Consider the following 23,915-nt stretch of genomic DNA (forward strand, 5'->3'; position numbering starts at 1 on the left):
CAGCACGTCCCATACATACAGTCATATAAAATACTTCATGTCCCATATGTGCAGTCAGTTCAGTATACAACCTACAGTCTAGGCAGAGCACAGGGAAGCTTCTACTGAGGCAACATGTCCACACTAGGTATATAGCAGAATGGGCCTTTATATTTCAGCACTTCACTATAATTCAGTCTGTTGCACTGGAGTCATCTCCATACTGGTATCATTGTAGGCGCACAAAACTGCAGGGGCAAAAAAATGCCCTGCTTGTGTCTTCTTCCAATCTTCCCGCAGCCAGCAGCACAACGCCCTCTGCATCAGGGGCTGGTGCACCGACAATACAGGCTTGCACACAGACACACACAGTGAGGGTATTTCTTGGGGTGGGAAGGGTTACACCTGCCACACAAAGGGGCTGCAGATCTGGCCCATTATGTTTTCACCCAGCACATGCCGCAGTGTGTGAAAATTCCAAAGACCCAGGAGACATACGTAAGGGCATTATAGCCATAGTGCCGTGCCGCTCCCATTCATATGGTCCCATACTGGGCACCAAAGAGGCATGATCTTGACTTGGAACATACACTGAATGAACATTATAACAAACAACACAACAGGGCCAGCCCAACACAACAGTGGCAACACAACAGTGCTTTGATTCCTACCTCTCTCTAGTCCAGACATTTGGTTTTTAAGGGTATCCCTCTGGTATTCTGCTTCAACTTTTTGTTCCTCTGCAACACGCAGTTTTCTCTGGATAACTTCTCTCATCTTGGAGAGTTTTGAAATTTCATGACGCATCTGAGTCAGCTCATCCTCTCTCACCTGTGTAGAAACAGAAGGGAGAGCGGTTGAGAAGGACAATCCATTTAGAATCAACAAAAGGAAATACTTCTTTGCTTAGAATATAGTTTATGTACAGTACTCAGTGGCACAGGAGGCCACTAAGATAAATGCTGCGGCTGGATTTAGAGAAAGTCTGGAGAATTGCACCACTATTAAAATAATTTAAACAAAGTCAGCTGAGGCAATGAGAAAGGTAATCAAATCTCATGCTTCAGGGCATAAGAGAGATCAATAAAGAATTCCCAGCTGCAGTCCATGCACAGCACCTCACAACTGGCTCAACGGATTAGGTCTGAGTAGCCTTGCCTTTCATTGACACATCAGCTACTGGTGACTGATGGTCTGATCTGATTCTACATCCCTAAAAGCATGAATCTACAGCTTTAAAAACCAAATCTTTGAGTCCACATCACATTATGGAATCAGGAAGTGAAACTATTGATCCAAGACACTGCACTAAAATGTTGCCAATAGTGATCATTGCACAGTAGTGACTGCAACCAATCAATACATCAGAAATAATCCCCACACCTACTATGAAACAAATATAAAATTGCCCTGTAGTTGCATCAATGCCATCACATTTTAAGCCTTCCCAAATCACAGTGCACACTGCCCCATTCGCAGAATCAGTCACTACTAGGGACCTAATCCTGTGAGATGCAGATATCTCCTGTGAGGAACTGAGTGCACCCAAGTCCTACTGACAAAGACTGGACTTCAAGAAATTTGCAAACATTTACATCACTCGGTGCTGGGGTGCTTAGTACTATGCCAGAGGTGTTTGCACACTACAGGATCAGGCCCCCACCTACAGCACCTAGCATAATGGGGTCATGGCCCATGACTAGGGCACCCACAAGCAATACAAATAAATAATAACTGGACAGCACCTTAACAATGAATTTTCAGAAATCTGTGCTCATAATTTGATGAAGTTTTGAGCTCCAACTTCCACTGAAGTGAGGATCAGGCCCTTACACAGCTAATATCTGCCTTTGCACCCACCTTGAATCTTGTACTCAGTTCCCATTTGAACATGTTGTTTGTTAAATGTTATGCAAAGATGATACTGCTGGGAATAACAATTATGCTAGCTAACCAGGCAGAGTAATCAGGTTTTTCAATAGGTAATAAAAGTGCCCTTCCAGTGTGCACAGCAATGCAACAGAAAAACAAACTCCTACAGTGAAATCTCACTGGGGTTCCCGAACAGGCTCTTTATGTTACATTAGCTTTGGACAGATCTTCTAACACGTCTGTTGTCATTTGTTTTCATTGTTTTAACCAACAGTGCCCACTGCAAGAAAGCTTTCTATCAGCAACTGACTTCTTTTAATTAGCTGAATCAGTTGTACTTTACAAAAGTTTGATAACCTATTGCTTTTCTGTCCTGTTTTCCCATATAGCCAGTGTTGTAACTGCAGCCATGCTCTTGGCTGGGGGAGATCAGATTCAGCAGACATATAGTAATAATATCTACAGTGCCTTTTATTCCCAAAAGCTCTTGAAATGCTTTAAAAACTGTATGTAGCAGTCACTTTACCCACTGATGAAATGCAGCTACCTCTGACGTGGAGCAAAACAGCTGTTTAACAGTGCACAGCAACACAAGTTAACAGTTTAGGTCAGCAAGCAAACAACCACCTACTGAATTGTATTTAACTTCCCCAATTGATACCAAAGAGGAAATTTAAGTAGGCAGGTTGTACCTACATTGGAAGTTGGCTGGGGCAGTTATTATTCCTATATATTATTGGCTTCCAGCAACACTCACAATATGCTAATCACTATACAAACATAAAGGAAGGCACAGCCTCTCCCACAGAGGGCTTACAATCGAAAAAAAGACTTTGCCTTTGTGAAAAATATCATGAGGTCTTTAATGATCACAAGTACTCAGGACCTCAGTCTTATATCTCATCTGAAACAGCACAGTTTGTACTGGTAATAGACTGGGATGCTGGTATAGTTACTGACTCAGAGGGAAGAATGCCATCTACTGAATCACCAACACCAAATTCCCAACAGCAGAGGGATATATCTGATGCCATGCAAATATGAGCTGCTACTTACTTTCAGCTCCACTGTTTTCTGCTGGTTCTCCTGTGTTATTTGTTCAAAGGCCATGCTGTGCTGCTCGTTCTCTTGCTGGAGTTTAGAGTTTCTCGCTTGAAATTGCTCAAGTTCTTTGGCAGCTCTTTCATTCAGGATCTGTTAGATTATAAAACAATCCAGATAATTCTTTTAAATCTAATTCTAATGTATCTACATAGACAGACTGGCAGCACCTTGAGTCTCCCTGGGGGATCAGAGCTACTGAAGATTTTTCTCTTGATAGAAATTGTTCTTTATCCCTGATGAAATTATTAATGTGCTCAGAAATATGATAAATGTTCAACGGCTGAGAAAAATAATTCTAATGAATAACATAGCCAGCATAATTTTCTCTGGGAGCTTTGCAAGTCTCCCTCACAGGTGGTAGATAAATATTTTAATGCCTCTTTGCCATTTGGCAGGCATCACTTACCTAGCAACTCACTACAATCATTGCAAATGAATATGAGATTCAAATAATTTTAATCATCTGAGGGGCAGGGGAGCTCTATGTTTGCAAGCAAATCCTACATTAATATGCCTATAACACTTTATGGAGTGTGCAGTTTGCTGACATCATGGCACAGCTATTTTGACAGCTATGTTCAGCCAAAAGCCCAGAACAGCAGTTTCATGGTTCATACGGAGAACATATATTTCGATATTGGAGCTGCCAGACTTTTCTTCTGCATGATGGGACTTCCTCTGGCAGACACTACTTTATAAGTGAGGAAAGAACTATTATCATATTTTTCAGTTCAAGCTTCCATGTGTGGCAGATCAATATGCTGTTTAAAAAAAAAGGGTGTGTGGGGGATTCCTCACCCCCATTGCATGCTGGGAGAGAGAGAGAGATGGGAGGTGAGTGTAGTGACTTCTGCAGCACAGAAGAGCCAAGGACTCAGCTGTAATGACTATGAAGGGGATTCTTCATTGAAGCTGCTGTGGTTCCCTGACGATACAAACTAGTCGCAAAACACTGCTTTAGGACTTCGCCAGAAGACTGGTTTGAAAACAGTACTTGGTTAAAAAAATAAAAAGATTTAAGACAATGCTTCATGCTTCTCTAGAGACTTTTATAGTGTTTATGCAAACATTCATTAGCTAAACTTCACAGTAATTTTGAGAGGGAGGTAAGTGTAATTTTTCCCAGTTTTCAGATGGAGAAACCAAAGCACAGAGGTTTCCCAACACACCACAGCAAGTCTTTTGCAAAACTAGGAATATAATCTGAGTCCAGTCTGCTGCGCTGACCACTAAATCACACCAGCTTTGGGGTATTTGGTCCCAATCACTGTGGTCTTTGCAAGAAGACCCCTAAAAATCATCATCAACCAGGTGGAAAACCAAAGGCCTTTAAGAGTGAAAAAAATAACTTGTCCATAAGAAAAGGATAATATTGGACTGTCATGCATTACTATTTTAATTAGGATTTAAACATCAACACTGGTATTTTCAACACAGCCTAAGGGAGTTAGGCACTTGAATCCCAGTGAATTTCATTGGTATTTGGGCACCTAAATCCTTTAGGTTCCAATGTAAATACCAGTCTAACATATTAGCATAACTGAAGCAGAACATATCTGCATTCTGGCCAGAGTATAGAAAGTCTCCTTTTACCGTACATAACGATCCTGAGGCCATTTCTTGCCACAAAACTTTAGGCAGTACTCCTTGTTGATTTCACTGGGGGCTTCTGTTTAGCATGATATAGCCCCTCCAGTGACAAAGAGATCATCTTGACAATCTAATTGGTCTTCCCCATCCCTCATTCTATTATGAAAATGCTAAAAGAGCAAACTAATTTCTTCTGTGTCTGATATCGGACCCTGATACTATTCCAATTTTTGTGTTGCAGATAACAGAATCACGTACTGTACCTTCTGTTCCTTGAGCTGCTGTTCCAGTTTTAGGAGCTCCTCTTTGTTCTTCAGCACATGCTGCTGCAGTGCCTTTATTTCACTCTGCTTGTTGTCCATTTCCACTTGAATGTGTTTAAACTCCTTCTCCAGTTTGTCCTTCTTTCGAGACTCCCGGGATGCCTCATTCTGACGCATCTGGATTTCCTGCTGGAACTGCCATCACACAGTGACAAAGGAAAAAAAGAAGTTAGGGCCTTGCCTGTCTTTTATTCAAACAAATCAGGTACAGTTTCCCTTTATTCTTATTGTGCTTAGCTTTGAGACCCAGCAGCTTTTGTTTAATACTGCCTTCCACTGAATGGAATACGGAAGAACTGCTAAGAGGTAAACAGGCTCCCTCTTAGGAGAGCTATCTTTCTGGAACCCCCCAGATGATGAGCTCAAATTATTAATTACAAGGATTTCTTAGCCATCAATCACCATACCCTAAAAGCAGCCAGCCAGAAGGCTCTGATGGATTCAACAGAGCTGAGGATACCTACCACAGCTGAGAGTCACCTGTCACCCAAACACCATGATTTTGACCCTGAGGACTAACAGCAAGAACACTCCACTAGGGATCCATTGGGGCTTTTAGGATGTTTTCATTTGTAAGTTACCCCATCTGATCCTTGGTTTACAGTCACAACATTGAAACTAACTTGGGCTCCAAGCTGTGTTGCCGGGGCCATGGTTTTGCTTATTGTACCTCACCAAACAAGCCATTTTTATAAACATTTATTACACACAAGTAAACAGTAAAGAAGGAGGGGGAAGCCAGACCACCAGGGCAATGTTCATTGCAACATCTGCTCTTACTCCCAGCCTCTCTATAGAATCTTTTAAAGGGAAAAGCCCCTCACTTAACAGACGATAATGATGTCAACAAGCTTCTGCCTCCCTGGCCCAGCACCCCTCAGAGCCAGCAGGGGACAGGGAAGAGTCAGGATGGGCCGGTCCACCAGGGACCATTCTAACCAGCACAGAATAGAGCAGTCCTGTGCAGCTCCACCTGAGCTAAGGCCATGACTGCCTGTCCCTTCAGCTGCGCCAAGCATGAGCTAAGGATGGAGCCCTCTGTCTTGGGGTTGTGGCGCAGTTTCTGGGAGGGCCAAAGCGCACTCCATGGCACACACCCTGTCAGTGATGACCGTCAATGAGCAAACGGTTTAACCCTCTGGTTCTGTGAAGCATCCCAGCTTTTTTAAGGCTCCTTCCTTCTAGCCCCACTGATTCTCCCCTCCCTCTCTGGGGCCCTTCCCTAGTCCTCCAGTGTTTCCCTCCCTTTGATAAGCTCACAGCCCACTCCCTCCCAATAGCCTCCAACAGACCTGGGCTCTCTCCCTGCTTAAGGTCGGCAACAGTAGACAACAGCTCCTCTTCCCAACGACCACTGCCATCCCATGAAGATCTCATCATGTGACCTAGCAGCTCGGATGGACTACTTGTTGAGCCACAGCTACTCTAATTTCAGATTTCATGGCTCTGTGCCTCAGAGGCAACGTGTGGCCCAGGAACACATGATTTGGATTTGCTAGAGTCTAGATAAAAGGTTGCCAGAAGTGAAGTGCTTCTGGGACCCACTTCCTTTGGACGATCCCACTGAAGGGCCCAAGGGCAGGTTGCACAGAGTGGACTGTGACTATGGTGAGAGCAGAGAAACAATGGGAACTGATTCCTTGAAGAGTAAAATATAGCTGTAAGTCTAAGGGCTGGGGAAGGTCTTCCCCAGTAAATGTCTGAAAACTAAATGCAGTGTGGAAAGATTTCAGCAGCAGTACAAGTGCGATGGCTGTCTCTCGCTCTCATTCATTTCCCCTCTCTGTAGCAGGGCTGTCTCCCCACATCCTTGTCAGAGCAGCACAGATACCCAGTTTTCCCCTGCTTTATATCATCTACTCTCTGCTCAGGAAGCGAGAAACCAGGACTTGATATGGAACCCAGGTGTCCCACATGGCAGTGCAGGGCATGACCCCAGACCTGCTTTACTGTTTGTGCCTGACAAGAAGCCCTGGTGCTAGCTAGAAGGTTATCTCCACCTCTCTTTGTTTTTCCACTCTTTATTTCAGGTCTCTCCTTCTTGCCTCCTCTTCCTTCTGCTGTCTCTTTCTCCCCTCCAAATCACACTCATATTATTTTCTTTCACCTCTCCTTCCCCTATTGAATCTCTCCTTTCTGCATCTGGGAGCCTCCCACCATCCCCTGACCTCCTGCTCTCTCCCCATTTACATGTCCTCTTACACATTCCCAGCCTTCTACACCTCCAGCAGGCTTCTGTAGTAAGAGGAACATATTCACAGTATGATAACCTTCACAGATAGGAAACCTCCTGCAGACACGGAAGCTTCAAATGCAGGAGGGGACAGCCTCAAAGCAAGAGGAAACTACAACTCAGATAGAAAAGGAGTACTTGTGGCACCTTAGAGACTAACAAATTTATTTGAGCATAAGCTTTCATGAGCTACAGCTCACTTCATCGGATAAGCTTATGCTCAAATAAATTTGTTAGTCTCTAAGGTGCCACAAGTACTCCTTTTCTTTTTGCGAATATAGACTAACACGGCTGCTACTCTGAAATATGACTCAGATATCTCCTTCAAATGCAGGAGATTTGGCAGCTCTGGAAGGAGTCAATAGTTGACAAACTGCTTTGCAAAGAAAATAGCGGAGAAATAAGGCAAAGGATAAAAAGCACTGATGAGGAAATCCTCGGCGAGCCTCCTGAAAAGGTTTGGGATGTGAAATGGCAGGTAGCAGCATAGTAGTTAATGGAGATCAATTGCAAAGGTGGGGAATGGTTCAGGACAAAGACGACTTTTGCAACCTGGTGAGCTGCACAGACCTGAGCAATGCTTTCTTCCGCCTCATTTTTTGCCCTCTCTGTTTCCTGCTGTTGCTCTGTAGTTTGGATTAGACTTTCACGTAATTTCACAACCTCTGACAAGAGCTGGTCTCGCTCCTTTGTTACTTCTTCTTTAAACCTCAGCAAATCCCGGATACTGGAAGAAAGGAAATAATAGTCAAGCAATGTCGCAGTCCCCTTTGGGTTCTCTCGGATACCAGAACAAGCTGTTTTGTCATGATTGGGAGTTTAAAAGTCACATTTCATTTTGAACTCCTTTTGAATTAGTCCACTGCAGCTGTCCATCAAATACATGAGCTACCTACTATATTCATTAAAGAGTCGTGATCAAGGCAGATGAACACAAAATTTAACCTACCACTCCATAAATCATGCTGTCTTTATTTTCACTGCCCTCTTGGGTCTAAAAATCCCAGCAATTCCCCAAAACAAGAGTTGTAACAACAGATAAACATTCCAGCTACTCCACCCTGTGCCCCTTGGAAAGTCTTTCAGCCACCTCCTTTTTGCACTATTTTCCAGGGTCCCTGCACTGCTGTGTCCATTCTCTTTGCAATCCATCTGGCTGGGGCGGCTGTACTGATGAGGTCTTGCTGCTGCACAAGTCATAAATAAATAACACTCCCTGATCTGATGAGCTAGCAATCAAACTATTCCTGGTCTCTCTTCGTATTATGGCAGCACCTAGACGCCGCAACTGAAATCAGAGCGTCACTGTGCTAGGCACTGCATAAATGCAAAGTAAGAGACAATCCCTGCCTTGAAAAGTTTACCGCATAAATATACAAGACAGATAATGGATGGGAGAACACAGAGAGCGACAAAAGCAACTTCCCCAAGATCATCCAGCAGGCCTGTGGCAGAGCCGGGAATAGAATCCAGGTCTCCCAACTTCCAGTCTCTAGTCCAGGGGTGGCCAAACCATGGCTCGCAAGCCACATGAGGCTCTTTTACAGTTAAAGTTCGGCTCATGGAGCCCCCACCGGCCCCCATTCTCCATCTACCAGACTGTGGGGGGAGCTTGGAACTTCAGTCCTGCGGCAGGGTGGTAGGGCTAGGGGCTTCCGCCTAGCAGGGAGTGGGAGCTCAGGGCTGAAGCCCCGAGCCCTAGAAGGCACCTGCCGCAAGGTAGAAGCCCCAAGCCCCGGCAGGTATACCCTGCCGTGCTGAAGCCCCAAGCTTCGGTAGGAGCATCCCAGCTCTCAAATTTTAAAGATTGTCATATGCGGCTCGGAGGGTCAGTAAGTTTGGCCACCCCAGTGGACCACGCTGCCATCATGAGTGCAAACATTTGCAGGATCAGCTCTCAAAATCAGTCAGAGATCAGACAAGACAGGCTGGCAGATCCTAGGACATTTTCATCTGATCTCTCTGGGCCTGATCCAACACCCACTGAACTCAATGGGCCTGATTTTCTGTTGTCCTGTGCTTTGCATGGTCATTTGCACCAGTGAAAAGTGAGTGCAAAGTGGAAGTAAAACACTACTATTTTGATTTACACTCACCTTGCATTGGTGTAAGTGACTATACAAAGTGCATGGCAATGGAGAACCAGCCCCACTGAGTTCAATGGGCATTGGATCAGGCTCGCTCTCTCCTTCATGGAGATAACTTACTTGTGCTCTTGACCCAGTGATAATCCAGATCCTTGCTCCACTAATTTAGTCAGGTTCATAATTTCCTCTTTCAATGAGAGAATGGTTTCCTTTGCTTTCTGCTCCTTGTCATAGGCTGCATCTACCATTTTCCAGGCTTTTTCAATCTCCTGGGAACATCATGGGAAAACAGTTTAACAAATTAAATTGGATTCAGAATGTTTTGTCTTGGTTAATTAATAATACAGGTTTTGGTGTTTTTTCATATTTAGATATATATCAGTTTTCTCCTTCCATGGACTATTCACTGTGGCCAGTGCATATTATACTAGGTCAGTCAAGCACTATCTATTTAAAATCAATTGAGGATCTGGTCCATTTTCTCTAATAGACACACTGGGCTTAACATTTGCAACTCTTGTTGTAGGATTTGGTTGCGTGACTCCCACTGAAGCCAATGGGAGTTTTATGGCCAAAAACTCACTCAACTCTCTGAGACTTCATGTCTTAAGGGACATTAAAAAAATCATATTTCTGTCTTAAAATGTTTCATCTACTCTAGTTACAAGTAATACCTAAAATCATTATAACTGAGATTAGAGGAGGGGAAAAAAGACTTTTTTTCCAGTTTACTTTGTGCATTTGTTGACAATACTGTCGCAGTTCAGGGCAACTGCACCTGTATTCCCCCTCCATCGTCCCTCAAGGCCATCCAATCCCTGTCACAGAGACTATTTTCACAAAGTCACTTTAGCTGTTTCCCATGTAGAGAGTTAGTGAGGCCCTGCTTCAGCAAAGCACTTGAGCGTATGCCTAACTTTAAGCCCATACGTAATCCTATTGACTTCATATGTCTTAGTTTAAGCCGTATTTAGAGCTGTGGTGGAACTACTTTGTGCTTACATTTAGGTGGATTGTCATAACTATAAAGGGAAGGGTAACCACCTTTCCGTAGACAGTGCTGTAAAATCCCTCCTGGCCAGAGGCAAAACCCTTTCACCAGGAAAGGGTTAAGAAACTAAGGTAACCTCGCTGGCACCTGACCCAAAATGAGGGGACAAGATACTTTCAAATCTGGAGGGGGGTGGAACAAAGGGTTCTGTCTGTCTGTGTGATGCTTTTGCCGGGAACAGATCAGGAATGCAGCCTTACAACTCCTGCAAAGTTAGTAGGTAATCTAGCTAGAAAACGCATTAGATTTTCTTTTGTTTAATGGCTGGTAAAATAAGCTGTGCTGGAGGGAATGTATATTCCTGTTTTTGTGTCTTTTTGTAATTTAAGGTTTTGCCTAGAGGGATTCTCTATGTTTTGAATCTGATTACCCTGTAAGGTATTTACCATCCTGATTTTACAGAGGTGATTCTTTTACCTTTTCTTTAATTAAAATTCTTCTTTTAAGAACCTGATTGATTTTTCATTGTTCTTAAGATCCAAAGGATTGGGTCTGTGTTCTCCTGCACCAAGTGGTGAGGATTATTATCAAGCCTTCCCCAGGAAAGGGGGTGTAGGGCTTGGGGGGATATTTTGAGGGAAGACGTCTCCAACTGGTCTCTTTCCCTGTTCTTTATTTAAAACGCTTGGTGGTGGCAACATACTGTTCAAGGACAAGGCCTAGTGTGTACCTTGGGGAAGTTTTTAACCTAAGCTGGTAAGAATAAGCTTAGGGGGGTCTTTCATGCAGGTCCCCACGTCTGTACCCTAGAGTTCAGAGTGGGGAGGGAACCTTGACACAGATGCTTACATATTTTGCTGAATCGGAGTCCTAGTCAGCCTCCTTTGGTTGTAGGTGGGTTTTTTTGTTTTGTTTTTTGGAGGGAGAACTGCGGGGGAGGGGTCTCTTTCACCCAGTAACTGGAGAGAGAAACTTTTTGTAATAGGAAAATGTGGTTGTGATGCCACAAAAATTGCCAGATGACTAAGGCATAGTTGCAGTAACTTAAGCTGCTTTTAACTTTTTTTTGAAATTTACTAGATTCCATGTTAAGAGTGTCTCTTTAATATCTTATGAAGGTTGTGTAACAAACAGATGGAAGTAAGGAAGTTAGCAGTCAAGGCTGGTAGGTGTCTCTAGCTCTCAGTATTGTGGGAGAAGAAAAGAAACATAAGCCAAACGTACTAGTTAAAATTCAAATACCAGACTTACTAGGAGTTTGGAGATTTATTTCAGATTTAGACCCCAAACCTTTCAATGTAACTCTGTATAGGCACTAAGGTCTGCACTAGTAGATCCCGATATCAGCCTCCCATCCAACTCCCACTGAAGTCATGGGGAATCTTTTTATTAACTTCAATTGAATTTGCAACTTTACTCAGGTGAGTATTCTCACAAAAGTCAATGGGGCTACTCAGGTAAGTAATGATTGCTCACCTAAAAGTAAAGGTTACAGGATTGGGCCTGTAGATCCTTATGCTCTCTATGACAAAATTTCAGTTTTCAGTGGTTGCTTCTTTTACATTCAAGATTAAAAGAAAGGAAATCTCTGATGATGGAAACCTCTGTTTTTAAAAATCACATATTACTCATTGGAAAGATAGGACTTAGAAAATACAGAGCATGTCATAATCTTTTAGATAATCAAATTACAATTAGTCATTAAAAAATGCATTGCAATTTACTGCATAATTAACACCAGAGACTGAGCTATACTTGATGGTTGTACTAACAGTCGTTCAGAAAATGTGTGGAAAAGATTTCTAAAGATTATAAAGCAGCTGGTTCATAAGCTGTAGATTCATAGATTCATAGATATTTAGGTCAGAAGGGACCATTATGATCTGTAACTGTATGGGTATTTAAGTAACAAAAGTGATTGCACCAATTTAATTTTTCAAAGACTGAGGGCTTGCCTACACATACAGTGTTGCAGTGGAGGTGCTGTAGTGCTTAGTGAAGACGCTACCTGCAGGGATGAGAGAGCATAGTTAATCCACCTCCCTGAGTGGTATCTATGTCGACGGGAGAAGCCCTCCCATTGCCACAGCGTTGTCATAGATTCATAGATATTTAGGTCAGAAGGGACCATTATGATCATCTAGTCTGACCTCCTGCACAACGCAGGCCACAGAATTTCACCCACCACTCCTGCGAAAAACCTCTCGCCTATGTCTGAGCTATTGAAGTCCTCAAATCGTGGTTTAAAGACTTCAAGGAGCAGAAAATCCTCCAGCAAGTGACCCATGCCCCATGCTACAGAGGAAGGCGAAAAACCTCCAGGGCCTCTTCCAATCTGCCCTAGAGGAAAATTCCTTCCCGACCCCAAATATGGCGATCAGCTAAACCCTAAGCATATGGGCAAGATTCACCAGCCAGATACTATAGAAAATTCTTTCCTGGGTAACTCAGATCCCACCCCATCTAATATCCCATCACAGGCCATTGGGCCTATTTACCATGAATATTTAATTACCAAAACCATGTTATCCCATCATATCATCTCCTCCATAAACTTATCGAGTTTAATCTTAAAGCCAGATAGATCTTTTGCCCCCATTGCTTCCCTTGGAAGGCTATTCCAAAACTTCACTCCTCTGATGGTTAGAAACCTTCGTCTAATTTCAAGTCTAAACTTCCTGGTGGCCAGTTTACATCCATTTGTTCTTGTGTCCACATTGGTACTGAGCTTAAATAATTCCTCTCCCTCTCCGGTATTTATCCCTCTGATATATTTATAGAGAGCAATCATATCTCCCCTCAGCCTTCTTTTAGTTAGGCTAAACAAGCCAAGCTCCTTGAGTCTCCTTTCATAAGACAAGTTTTCCATTCCTCGGATCATCCTAGTAGCCCTTCTCTGTACCCCTTCCAGTTTGAATTCATCCTTCTTAAACATGGGAGACCAGAACTGCACACAGAGTTCGGTCAGCATAATTGCATTGCTCAGGAGTGTGGATTTTCCACATCCCTGACTGATACAGCTATACCAACATAAGTCTGCAGTGTAGACCAAGCTCGAAAATTAGTAGCGCTGGTTAACAGTCCTGGGTTGACAGCCCTGGAGAATGAAGTCCTATTAGCCACAGCAAGGGCAGCACAGGCTTCTGAACACTGCTCTGATAATGTCCCTCCATCCTAACATGGTGGGACACCTCTAGAGGCAAGCGTGAAATTTGTTCTCTGTAGTTCAATTCAGTACTTAGCTTCTCTGATGTGACTGTCAACAAAGAGCTATTATGTGAAGTGTACATAAGAAAATGGATTGAAACCATAAAACACAGGGCTGAGCAGCCTCAAACGGTAACAACTGCTGATCACTATTGACCTAGGCCACTTTCCTTCAATCTGATCTAAAGAATCAGGCCTCTGCAGCGGAACATTTCAACAGGACTTCACAAGGTGCATGGGTCTGCTTCTGCTGTTCAGACTGCAGGACTGGGGCCTTCTTTTGGATTTGATCCAGTGATCTAGAAGGAAAAGGCTCTGCACCCATTACCTCCGTGACCAACAGTCACCAACATTTAGGTCTTTACTTTTATTGTTTTTACAGGAACTGCCCCAAGAGAATTCTCCTTTCCCTAGCACACACTGTGATAAAAGACCCATGGCATAGCCACAGCTGGCCAGAGTCAGCTTACTCAGGCTTGCAGGGTTCAGACACTGTGGCTATAAAACTGCGGTATAGACATTCAGGCTAGGGCTAGAACCCTATTTTTGAGACCCTGCAAGGATGGGAGGGTCTCAGAGCACAGCTCCAGCTCAAGCCCAAGTGTCTATGCTGCAATTTCTAGCCCTGCACATCTGACAATCTTTTCAAAGCAACTAGTTAGTGAAATGCTAGTGAAGTACAGTGAAATTAGGATTAGTCATAGGATTCCTTTTCAGACAGCAAAACAGCAAGCAATTTTGAGGGTACGCTGAAAAAAATCAATAGCAACTAAAGAGTTTCTCAAAGACATGATAAAAACATTTTTGTAACAATGTTATAGTGATACCTGAATACTTAGCCCAAAGATTAAGCCTGTTAGCCAAACTGAGCAATACCTGTGCTCTGTGCCCCCACATCAGCACATCCCTGTGCTTTAAAAGAGTAACAGTTATGAGCTGTTTATTGTGCCCTGCCTCTCTAACTGTAACATATTGTCCTCCACCTGGTGACGGTGCCCCCATAAGGCTTTATGGAAATATGCTTATGAATGTATATATATGACATAACTGGAATATGTTTTATGCTATATATGCCATGTAACATATCTCTGTGAAGGTTATGATCTACTGAATCTATTCATCCTATTCGTATGCATGTATCATTTTTGTATTCAAAGTTATGAATATTGGCGTATACTTGCTTGATTTTTGAGTAGCCTTTGTAAAGCATTTGGTCAGCTTCTGGAGAAAGCAATGTGCAAATTAAGTGCCCAATCAAGAACCACTTGAAGACGCCAGTCCACATCTGAGCTTTCCCAGGAATGGGGCTTGGCTGGTAAGAAACTCAGTCATGCATGGACACGTGACTGGCCCATGTGACTCCAAAACTCCATTTTGTAGCTGGATTCTACACAGGGGGAGGGAGAGGTGTCCACCCTCAAGAGAAAGTCTATTTAAACCCCTGGGAGACCCCTCCATTTTGTCTTCAGCTGGCTCAGGAGATAGCCTCTCCACCCCCAAGGATACCTGAAAGAAACTGGAACAAAGGACAGTAACTACAGGGGGGTGTGAGTGATTGCTGGACCCAGACTAGAAGGAAACTAGTCTGTAAAAGGAAGCTTACTGGGTGAGGTTTTTATCTGCATTCAGGTTTCTTAGACATAGACTTGCATGTTCTATTTTATTTTGCTTGGTAATTCACTTTGTTCTGTCTGCTATTACTTGGAACCACTTAAATCCTACTTTCTGTATTTAATAAAATCACTTTTTACATATTATTAACCCAGAGAATATATTAATACCTGGGGGTGGGGGCAAACAGCTGTGCATATCTATCAGTGTTATAGAGGGCGAACAATTTGAGTTTACCCTGTATACGCTTTATACAAGCTAAAACTGATTTATTTGGGGTTTGGGCATCTGAGTGTTAAAGACAGGAACACTTCTTAAGTTGTTTTCAGTTAATTCTGCAGCTTTGGGGCACGTGGTTCAGACCCTGGGTCTGTGTTGGAGCAGACTGGAGTGAATGGCTCAGCAAGACAGGGTGCTGGAGTCCCAAGCTGGCAGGGAAAGCAGGGGCAGAAGTAGTCTTGGCACATCAGTTGGGAGTCCCAAGGGGGTTTCTGTGATCCAACCCGTCATACACCCTTTCCACACCAGTCTCTCGGCTACTACAATGGTGGGTGCTGTTACTGTGTACATCCCTTCAGCCTCTTGGCTGCTGAGATTAGCAGAGATAATATCCTTCCCACTCTACCCCTCTTCAGCTTTATGGTATTTATGAGAGGATTTCTCTGCTACTCTATCACCCTCCCCAGCTTCCACTTTTTGAGTCTTCTTCCCCAGGAACAGTTCCAGTGCCTCCCTCCACTCCTGCTGAGAGATTGCCCAGATAGAAGCAGAGTGAAATTGACATGATTCGCATCAATTTCAGAACTGTCTATAAGGATCTGATTAGCATCAGGAAAAACCTGCAAGAATTTAGACAGTTTTCATTCTGCCACAATTTGGGAAAGCCCTGAGCAGTAGCAGAGGCACAAGAACACCTCCTGGGTGTAAAGCATTTGGTCAGCTTCTGGAGAAAGCTCTAGGGACACCAAAACCACTCAGAGAGATAGAATATCAGGGTTGGAAGGGACCTCAGGAGGTCATCTAGTCCAACCCCCCTGCTCAAAGCAGGACCGATCCCCAATTAAATCATCCCAGCCAGGGCTTTGTCAAGCCTGACCTTAAAAACCTCTAAGGAAGTAGATTCCACCACCTTGCTAAGTAACCCATTCCAGTGCTTCACCACCCGCCTAGTGAAAAAGTTTTTCCTAATATCCAACCTAAACCTCCCCCACTGCAACTTGAGACCATTACTCCTTGTTCTGTCATCTGCTACCACTGAGAACAGTCTAGGTCCATCTTCTTTGGAACCCCCTTTCAGGTAGTTGAAAGCAGCTATCAAATCCCCCCTCATTCGTCTCTTCTGCAGAATAAATAATCCCAGTTATTAATGAGTCTACTCTACAGCCTTATTGAAGAGGCATATGGCTTTTAGCTCATGCAGTAGAGGCTCATGCACTGAGGTCCCATGTTCAATCCCGCCTGCCGACAACCAGGGTCTGTCGGCGTTACATCTGCTGACTTGGGATGATAGTACTCCCAAGAATTTACACTCAGATCACATATGGATGGTTGTCTTCTCAAACATAAGGACAAGAAGCTTAATTTTTTTTAATGAAAATTTACAAAAGTTCATGACACTCCCTTGGGGAAAAATCCTACTTGCAATAGGCAGGTGGATTTTTCATGTCTTGCCAATATTTAAAATGTCTATAGCATTTCAGAAACATCAACTAATTAATCTCGAAATGCCCCTGTGAAGTATTTAATATTACTCCCATTTTACAGATAAATCATCTTAAGCAAAGAATTAGTAACTCCTTTGAAGCCAACAGAGTTAGAGTGGACTGTGTAAATAAGCACAAAATTAGACTGATAGATGTTGAGACATGCCCAAATGCAACTCAGCAAGTCAGTAGAAGAGCAGAGGTTAGACAGAAGGTTTCAGCTCCCAACTCTATACTCAGTCCACTAGCTCATATCACTTCTCTATAGCAGAACTATATCTTCAAGACATTGAACTGATTAAAATTTTCCCTCAGCTAACTACTGCGTCCTCCATTAAATATTTTCTGTTCGTATTTAATTCTATTTAAATTTTACCCTCTTCAGTGATGTTATCGTCATCTGATCATCTTGAGAGAGCTTCAGGGCTGTAGCCACTTTAGCCGAATTCACCACAATCTCAGCATTCAGCTCCCTGCATTTTGACATGAGACGCCTTTCATTTTCATACGATTTCTTCATAACCGTGTGGAGCTTCTCATATTCTATTCGGAATTTCTCCAGACTTTTATCTCCCATAAGTTCATTGATGACTTCTTGGAAGTCTTTTTCCAGTGCTTCGAAGGCATTTTCTTCTACACACAGTCTGTCGTTCCTTTCCTGTGTTAAATGAGGTGGATAATCAATTAGCAAGGGGAGTTCAAAAATCCCAATTTTGTCAGCAGATGACCACAAGAGATAACAGCAATATATTAATGACAGCTCATTGGTAACTAACCATGATGTAAACCTTCTGTGTAGCAGCTCCCTCCCTCCCATATGAAATTCACATTCCATTCTATTTGTAGAGGCCAACGGGTAATGGACAAGATGGATGCTTTTTATGTCTAATGTCTAAGGCTTTAATTCTGATCTCTCTTACACTGGAATGACTTCATTAAAATAGAGTTGTTAAACCAGTGTGAAATTGGTGTGAAAAGAGAATCACACCAAATAAGCTTGCGAGTAATGGATCTTTTTCTAGTACATGTAAAACATTCATCTCATATCTTAAGACTAAATGTATTATTATTCCATATATTTGGATATGCCATTTAGACAAAGACTAATTAAATTGGAAGGTGCTCACAATATCTATTTGACACTTAAAATACCTTTCTTAGAGCTTACAAATAACATCCTAATGAAATGAGTTAAGGTTCATCTTTTTGTGTGTTGGTGAGAAAATATTTTTGGTAAAACTTTTTGGTGACATGACGTTAAAACCAGCAACACACATAGGGCTGAATGCATCCCTGGTGTAAATCTACCAATGTACATGATGCAGCAGATAGGAATTTGGCCCACATTCTGGACCAGATTTTTTTTTTAAAGTGGCCAATGATTTGTTGTGCCTGCTTTTCTGGGTGCTTGGCTGGGCCTGATTTCAAGAAATGATCGGCACCGTGCCTCCAATTAAAGTTGATCAAAGTTGTGGGAGCTCTGAAAATTAGGCCCAACATGTCTCAAGATGGACACCAAACACTGAGGCATCCAAACTTATTGGCTGCTTAAAAATCTCACCACGTGTGTCTTACATCATTTTCTGTCTTCCTCAGAAATAGCTTCAGGTGCACCAACAAGCAGATTCTTCTCCGCCACCTGATCAGCCTCTCAAATAATTTAAAACTCTGCAACATTTTAATTGCTGATAGAAATGCATATATGAAAACGAAACGACGTGGATGAGTATAATAAAACAGTATTAATGTCAGAGTCTGGTCAGCCCCAGTATTTCCTTTGCCCAGAGCTTCAAGAATCTACATTGGCAAAGTTTCAAATAGAGGGCAGAAGACAAGAAAAGGCCCAAGCACAATGAACTGCAAAGGGGTTTGTCCTCAGCTAGATCTGGATTAAAGCTGTGCAGAAAGCCTCAGTGTAACCCACACACCTCCTGGGTGTAGTGTTCTGTCCCCTCTAGTGGCATCGAGACCACTTAGAGCAGGGGTGGGCAAACTTTTTGGCCTGAAGGCCACATCTGGGCATGGAAATTGTATGGTGGGCCATGAATGCTCACGAAATTGGGGGTTGGGGTTTGGAAGGGGGTTCGGACTCTAGCTGGAGGTGCAGGCTCTGGGGTGGGGCTGGGTATGAGGAGTTGGGGCACAGGAGGGTGCTCCGGGCTGGGACCATGGGGTTCAGAGGGAAGGAGGGGGATCATGGCTGGGGCAGGGGTGCGAGAGGGGGTCACGGTTGCAGACTCGGGGTGGCACTTACCTCAAGCAGCTCCTGGAAGCAGCAGCATGTCCCCTCTCTGGCTCCCATGCGGAGGCGCAGCTCTGCGCGCTGCCCCGTCCGCAGGCACCCTCCCTGCAGCTCCCATTGGCCTCGGTTCCCAGCAAATGGGAGCTGCGGGAGCGGCACTCGGGGCAGGGGCAGCGTGTGGAGTCCCCTGGCTGCCCCTCCGTGTAGGAGCTGGAGGGGGGACATAGCACTGTTTCCGGGAGCTGCACAGAGCGGGGAAAGCCCCTGACCCCGCTCCCTGGCTGGAGCGCCGGAGCGGGGCAAGCCCCAGACCCCACTCCCCAGTGGGAACTTGAGGGCCAGATTAAGACGTCTGAAGGGCCAGATGCGGCCCCCAGGCCATAGTTTGCCCACCCCTGATTTAGAGAGTAATGAGACTGCTACAGCATTAGTTAAGGGCCATGGGGCTTTTATCTCATGCAGTAGAGGCTCATACACTAAGCTCCAGCGATCCCAGGTTTGAAATCCCACCCTGCAATGACCGGGACTTGTTGTTGTTACCTCAGCCCACTGCGCTGCTCTCATAGGGAGGAGGAGTGGGTCGCAAGGGGTGCCAGACCCAGCAAAGGAATGTCTTTATTAATTGGGTTGCTGAAGGGCACATTTTCAGCACAATCTTATCAAAGTTGCTGCTCCCAGATTATGACAGACATCCCCGTCTTTTCTCAGAGTACTTTAAACACCATGGTCAGGCACCTGGGGACACTTAGATTGGGTGACCCTTGGAGCAGGAGCCCCAAACCACAGGCTGGGATGGGCTGAGATTCTAATGAAGAAAGGGGCAGGACAGAGAGAGCAGTGGAGAGAAGGGGATAGGGAGGAGAGAGCAAAGGGATGGTGAGGAGGGTGATGGGGAGGGGATGGGGAGGAGGAGAGAAGGGAGGGGGATAAAGAGTGCGATGGGGAGAGGGGAAAGGAAAGCAAGGAGGGTGCAGAGAAAGATGGGGAGATCAGGGGGCTGGGAAAGGAGACGGGAGGGCCTGGGCAGGGAAGAGGGGCGCACAGGGGGAGCAGGGCGCTGAGAAGGGAAGAGGGGTGCAAGGGGGGAGCAGGCGGTGGGAGGGGCTGGGCAGGGAAGAGGGGCACGGGGGGGTCTGGGCGGGGGAGAGGGGCGCGGGGGGTGCAGCGGGGGGGCTGGGCAGGGAAAAGGGGCGCAGCGGAGTGCAGGGGGGGTTGGGGAGGGGAGAGGGGCGCAGGGGGCGGCTGGGCAGGGGAGAGGGGCGCGGGGGGTGCAGCGGGGGGGCTGGGCAGGGAAAAGGGGCGCAGCGGAGTGCAGGGGGGGTTGGGGAGGGGAGAGGGGCGCAGGGGCGGCTGGGCAGGGGAGAGGGGCGCGGGGGGTGCAGCGGGGGGGCTGGGCAGGGAAAAGGGGCGCAGCGGAGTGCAGGGGCGGTTGGGGAGGGGAGAGGGGCGCAGGGGGCGGCTGGGCAGGGGAGAGGGGCGCGGGGGGTGCAGCGGGGGGGCTGGGCAGGGAAAAGGGGCGCAGCGGAGTGCAGGGGGGGTTGGGGAGGGGAGAGGGGCGCAGGGGGCGGCTGGGCAGGGGAGAGGGGCGCGGGGGGTGCAGCGGGGGGGCTGGGCAGGGAAAAGGGGCGCAGCGGAGTGCAGGGGCGGTTGGGGAGGGGAGAGGGGCGCAGGGGGCGGCTGGGCAGGGGAGAGGGGCGCGGGGGGTGCAGCGGGGGGCTGGGCAGGGAAAAGGGGCGCAGCGGAGTGCAGGGGCGGTTGGGGAGGGGAGAGGGGCGCAGGGGGCGGCTGGGCAGGGGAGAGGGGCGCGGGGGGTGCAGCGGGGGGGCTGGGCAGGGAAAAGGGGCGCAGCAGAGTGCAGGGGGGGTTGGGGAGGGGAGAGGGGCGCAGGGGGCGGCTGGGCAGGGGAGAGGGGCGCGGGGGGTGCAGCGGGGGGGCTGGGCAGGGAAAAGGGGCGCAGCGGAGTGCAGGGGCGGTTGGGGAGGGGAGAGGGGCGCAGGGGGCGGCTGGGCAGGGGAGAGGGGCGCGGGGGGTGCAGCGGGGGGGCTGGGCAGGGAAAAGGGGCGCAGCGGAGTGCAGGGGCGGTTGGGGAGGGGAGAGGGGCGCAGGGGGCGGCTGGGCAGGGGAGAGGGGCGCGGGGGGTGCAGCGGGGGGCTGGGCAGGGAAAAGGGGCGCAGCGGAGTGCAGGGGCGGTTGGGGAGGGGAGAGGGGCGCGGGGGGGTGCAGCGGGGGGGCTGGGCGGGGAGAGGCGCGCGAGGGGAGCGGGGGGCTGGGCGGGGAGAGGGGCGCGGGGGGTGCAGCGGGGGGCTGGGCAGGGAAAAGGGGCGCAGCGGAGTGCAGGGGCGGTTGGGGAGGGGAGAGGGGCGCAGGGGGCGGCTGGGCAGGGGAGAGGGGCGCGGGGGGGTGCAGCGGGGGGGCTGGGCGGGGAGAGGCGCGCGAGGGGAGCGGGGGGCTGGGCGGGGAGAGGGGCGCGGGGGGGGTGCAGCGGGGGGGCTGGGCGGGGAGAGGGGCGCGCGGGACGGAGCGGGGGGGCTGGGCGGGGGAGAGGGGCGCGAGGGGAGCGGGGGGCTGGGCGGGGAGAGGGGCGCGGGGGGGGTGCAGCGGGGGGGCTGGGCGGGGAGAGGGGCGCGCGGGACGGAGCGGGGGGGCTGGGCGGGGGAGAGGGGCGCGCGTTGGGGGACCGGGGGGGGCCGGGCGGGGGGATCGGTACCATGGGGGGAGGAGGGGGCCGGCCTGGCGGGGGAGGGGCTGCTCACCTCGCTCATCTTGCCGCGGAGCGGGAGGGGCTCCGGCCCGGCGCTGGCCCGGGGGGGGGGGTCGGCGGGTCCCCGCGGGGGGGCCGGAGGGGGCGGGTTTGGGCGGCTCCGGCGGCTCCGGCTACCGGGACGCGGCTGTGTACACGGGCCGCCCCTCCCGTCTCCTAGCAACCGGCTCCCCGCCCCCTCTGCTCTCTGCTGGGGCAGGGGGTGGTGTGGGGCAGGGTGGGGGATGAGGTGGGGCAGCGGGGGTCACTAGGGCAGGGGGTGGGGATGGAGCAGGGTGGGGGATGAGGTGGGGCAGCGGGGGGTCACTAGGGCAGGGGGTGGGGATGGAGCAGGGTGGGGGATGAGGTGGGGCAGCGGGGGTCACTAGGGCAGGGGGTGGGGATGGAGCAGGGTGGGGGATGAGGTGGGGCAGCGGGGGTCACTAGGGCAGGGGGTGGGGATGGAGCAGGGTGGGGGATGAGGTGGGGCAGCGGGGGTCACTAGGGCAGGGGGTGGTGTGGGGCAGGGTGGGGGATGAGGTGGGGCAGCGGGGGCTCACTAGGGCAGGGGGTGGGGATGGAGCAGGGTGGGGGATGAGGTGGGGCAGCGGGGGTCACTAGGGCAGGGGGTGGTGTGGGGCAGGGTGGGGGATGAGGTGGGGCAGCGGGAGGTCACTAGGGCAGGGGGTGGGGATGGAGCAGGGTGGGGGATGAGGTGGGGCAGCGGGGGGTCACTAGGGCAGGGGGTGGGGATGGAGCAGGGTGGGGGATGAGGTGGGGCAGCGGGGGTCACTAGGGCAGGGGGTGGGGATGGAGCAGGGTGGGGGATGAGGTGGGGCAGCGGGGGTCACTAGGGCAGGGGGTGGTGTGGGGCAGGGTGGGGGATGAGGTGGGGCAGCGGGAGGTCACTAGGGCAGGGGGTGGGGATGGAGCAGGGTGGGGGATGAGGTGGGGCAGCGGGGGTCACTAGGGCAGGGGGTGGGGATGGAGCAGGGTGGGGGATGAGGTGGGCCAGCGGGGGGTCACTAGGGCAGGGGGTGGGGATGGAGCAGGGTGGGGGATGAGGTGGGGCAGCGGGGGGTCACTAGGGCAGGGGGTGGGGATGGAGCAGGGTGGGGGATGAGGTGGGGCAGCGGGGGTCACTAGGGCAGGGGGTGGTGTGGGGCAGGGTGGGGGATGAGGTGGGGCAGCGGGAGGTCACTAGGGCAGGGGGTGGGGATGGAGCAGGGTGGGGGATGAGGTGGGGCAGCGGGGGGTCACTAGGGCAGGGGGTGGGGATGGAGCAGGGTGGGGGATGAGGTGGGGCAGCGGGGGTCACTAGGGCAGGGGGTGGGGATGGAGCAGGGTGGGGGATGAGGTGGGGCAGCGGGGGTCACTAGGGCAGGGGGTGGTGTGGGGCAGGGTGGGGGATGAGGTGGGGCAGCGGGAGGTCACTAGGGCAGGGGGTGGGGATGGAGCAGGGTGGGGGATGAGGTGGGGCAGCGGGGGGTCACTAGGGCAGGGGGTGGGGATGGAGCAGGGTGGGGGATGAGGTGGGGCAGCGGGGGTCACTAGGGCAGGGGGTGGGGATGGAGCAGGGTGGGGGATGAGGTGGGGCAGCGGGGGTCACTAGGGCAGGGGGTGGTGTGGGGCAGGGTGGGGGATGAGGTGGGGCAGCGGGAGGTCACTAGGGCAGGGGGTGGGGATGGAGCAGGGTGGGGGATGAGGTGGGGCAGCGGGGGTCACTAGGGCAGGGGGTGGGGATGGAGCAGGGTGGGGGATGAGGTGGGCCAGCGGGGGGTCACTAGGGCAGGGGGTGGGGATGGAGCAGGGTGGGGGATGAGGTGGGGCAGCGGGGGGTCACTAGGGCAGGGGGTGGGGATGGAGCAGGGTGGGGGATGAGGTGGGGCAGCGGGGGTCACTAGGGCAGGGGGTGGGGGTGGGGCAGGGTGGGGGATGAGGTGGGGCAGCGGGGGGTCACTAGGGCAGGGGGTGGGGATGGAGCAGGGTGGGGGATGAGGTGGGGCAGCGGGGGTCACTAGGGTGGGGATGGAGCAGGGTGGGGGATGAGGTGGGGCAGCGGGGGTCACTAGGGTGGGGATGGAGCAGGGTGGGGGATGAGGTGGGGCAGCGGGGGGTCACTAGGGTAGGGGGGTTGGGATGGGGCAGGGCGGGGGATGAGATGGGCCAGTGCAGGGTCACTAGGGCAGGGGGTTGGGATGGAGCAGGGCGGGGGATGAGGTGGGCCAGTGCA

At 49.4% G+C, this 23,915-nt stretch overlaps 1 protein-coding gene across 3 annotated transcripts in view; it reads right to left on the reverse strand.

Annotated features, from left to right (window-relative positions):
- Positions 1 to 21,842, reverse strand: part of CFAP58 (cilia and flagella associated protein 58) — a 450,541-nt gene extending 428,699 nt beyond the window's left edge. For 2 of the 3 annotated variants that reach the window (XR_012160075.2, XM_073354430.2), the window contains exons 1-7: positions 21,696 to 21,842; positions 17,077 to 17,358; positions 9,309 to 9,457; positions 7,672 to 7,828; positions 4,809 to 5,003; positions 2,908 to 3,045; positions 651 to 810 (exon numbers count right to left, since the gene is read on the reverse strand). Coding sequence is in view for 2 of the 3 variants with exons in the window: in XM_073354430.2 (XP_073210531.1) it covers positions 651 to 810; positions 2,908 to 3,045; positions 4,809 to 5,003; positions 7,672 to 7,828; positions 9,309 to 9,457; positions 17,077 to 17,358; positions 21,696 to 21,704 (1,090 nt within the window). In the remaining variant the exon portion in view is untranslated. Of the gene's footprint in view, positions 1 to 650; positions 811 to 2,907; positions 3,046 to 4,808; positions 5,004 to 7,671; positions 7,829 to 9,308; positions 9,458 to 17,076; positions 17,359 to 18,261; positions 18,332 to 21,695 lie in introns of those variants that run through there. The other variant, XM_073354432.2, reaches the window with a different exon arrangement.
- Between the last annotated feature and the right edge of the window lie 2,073 nt (positions 21,843 to 23,915).

Source organism: Lepidochelys kempii, chromosome 7, assembly GCF_965140285.1.
Source record: "Lepidochelys kempii isolate rLepKem1 chromosome 7, rLepKem1.hap1, whole genome shotgun sequence".
NCBI lineage: Eukaryota > Metazoa > Chordata > Testudines > Cheloniidae > Lepidochelys > Lepidochelys kempii.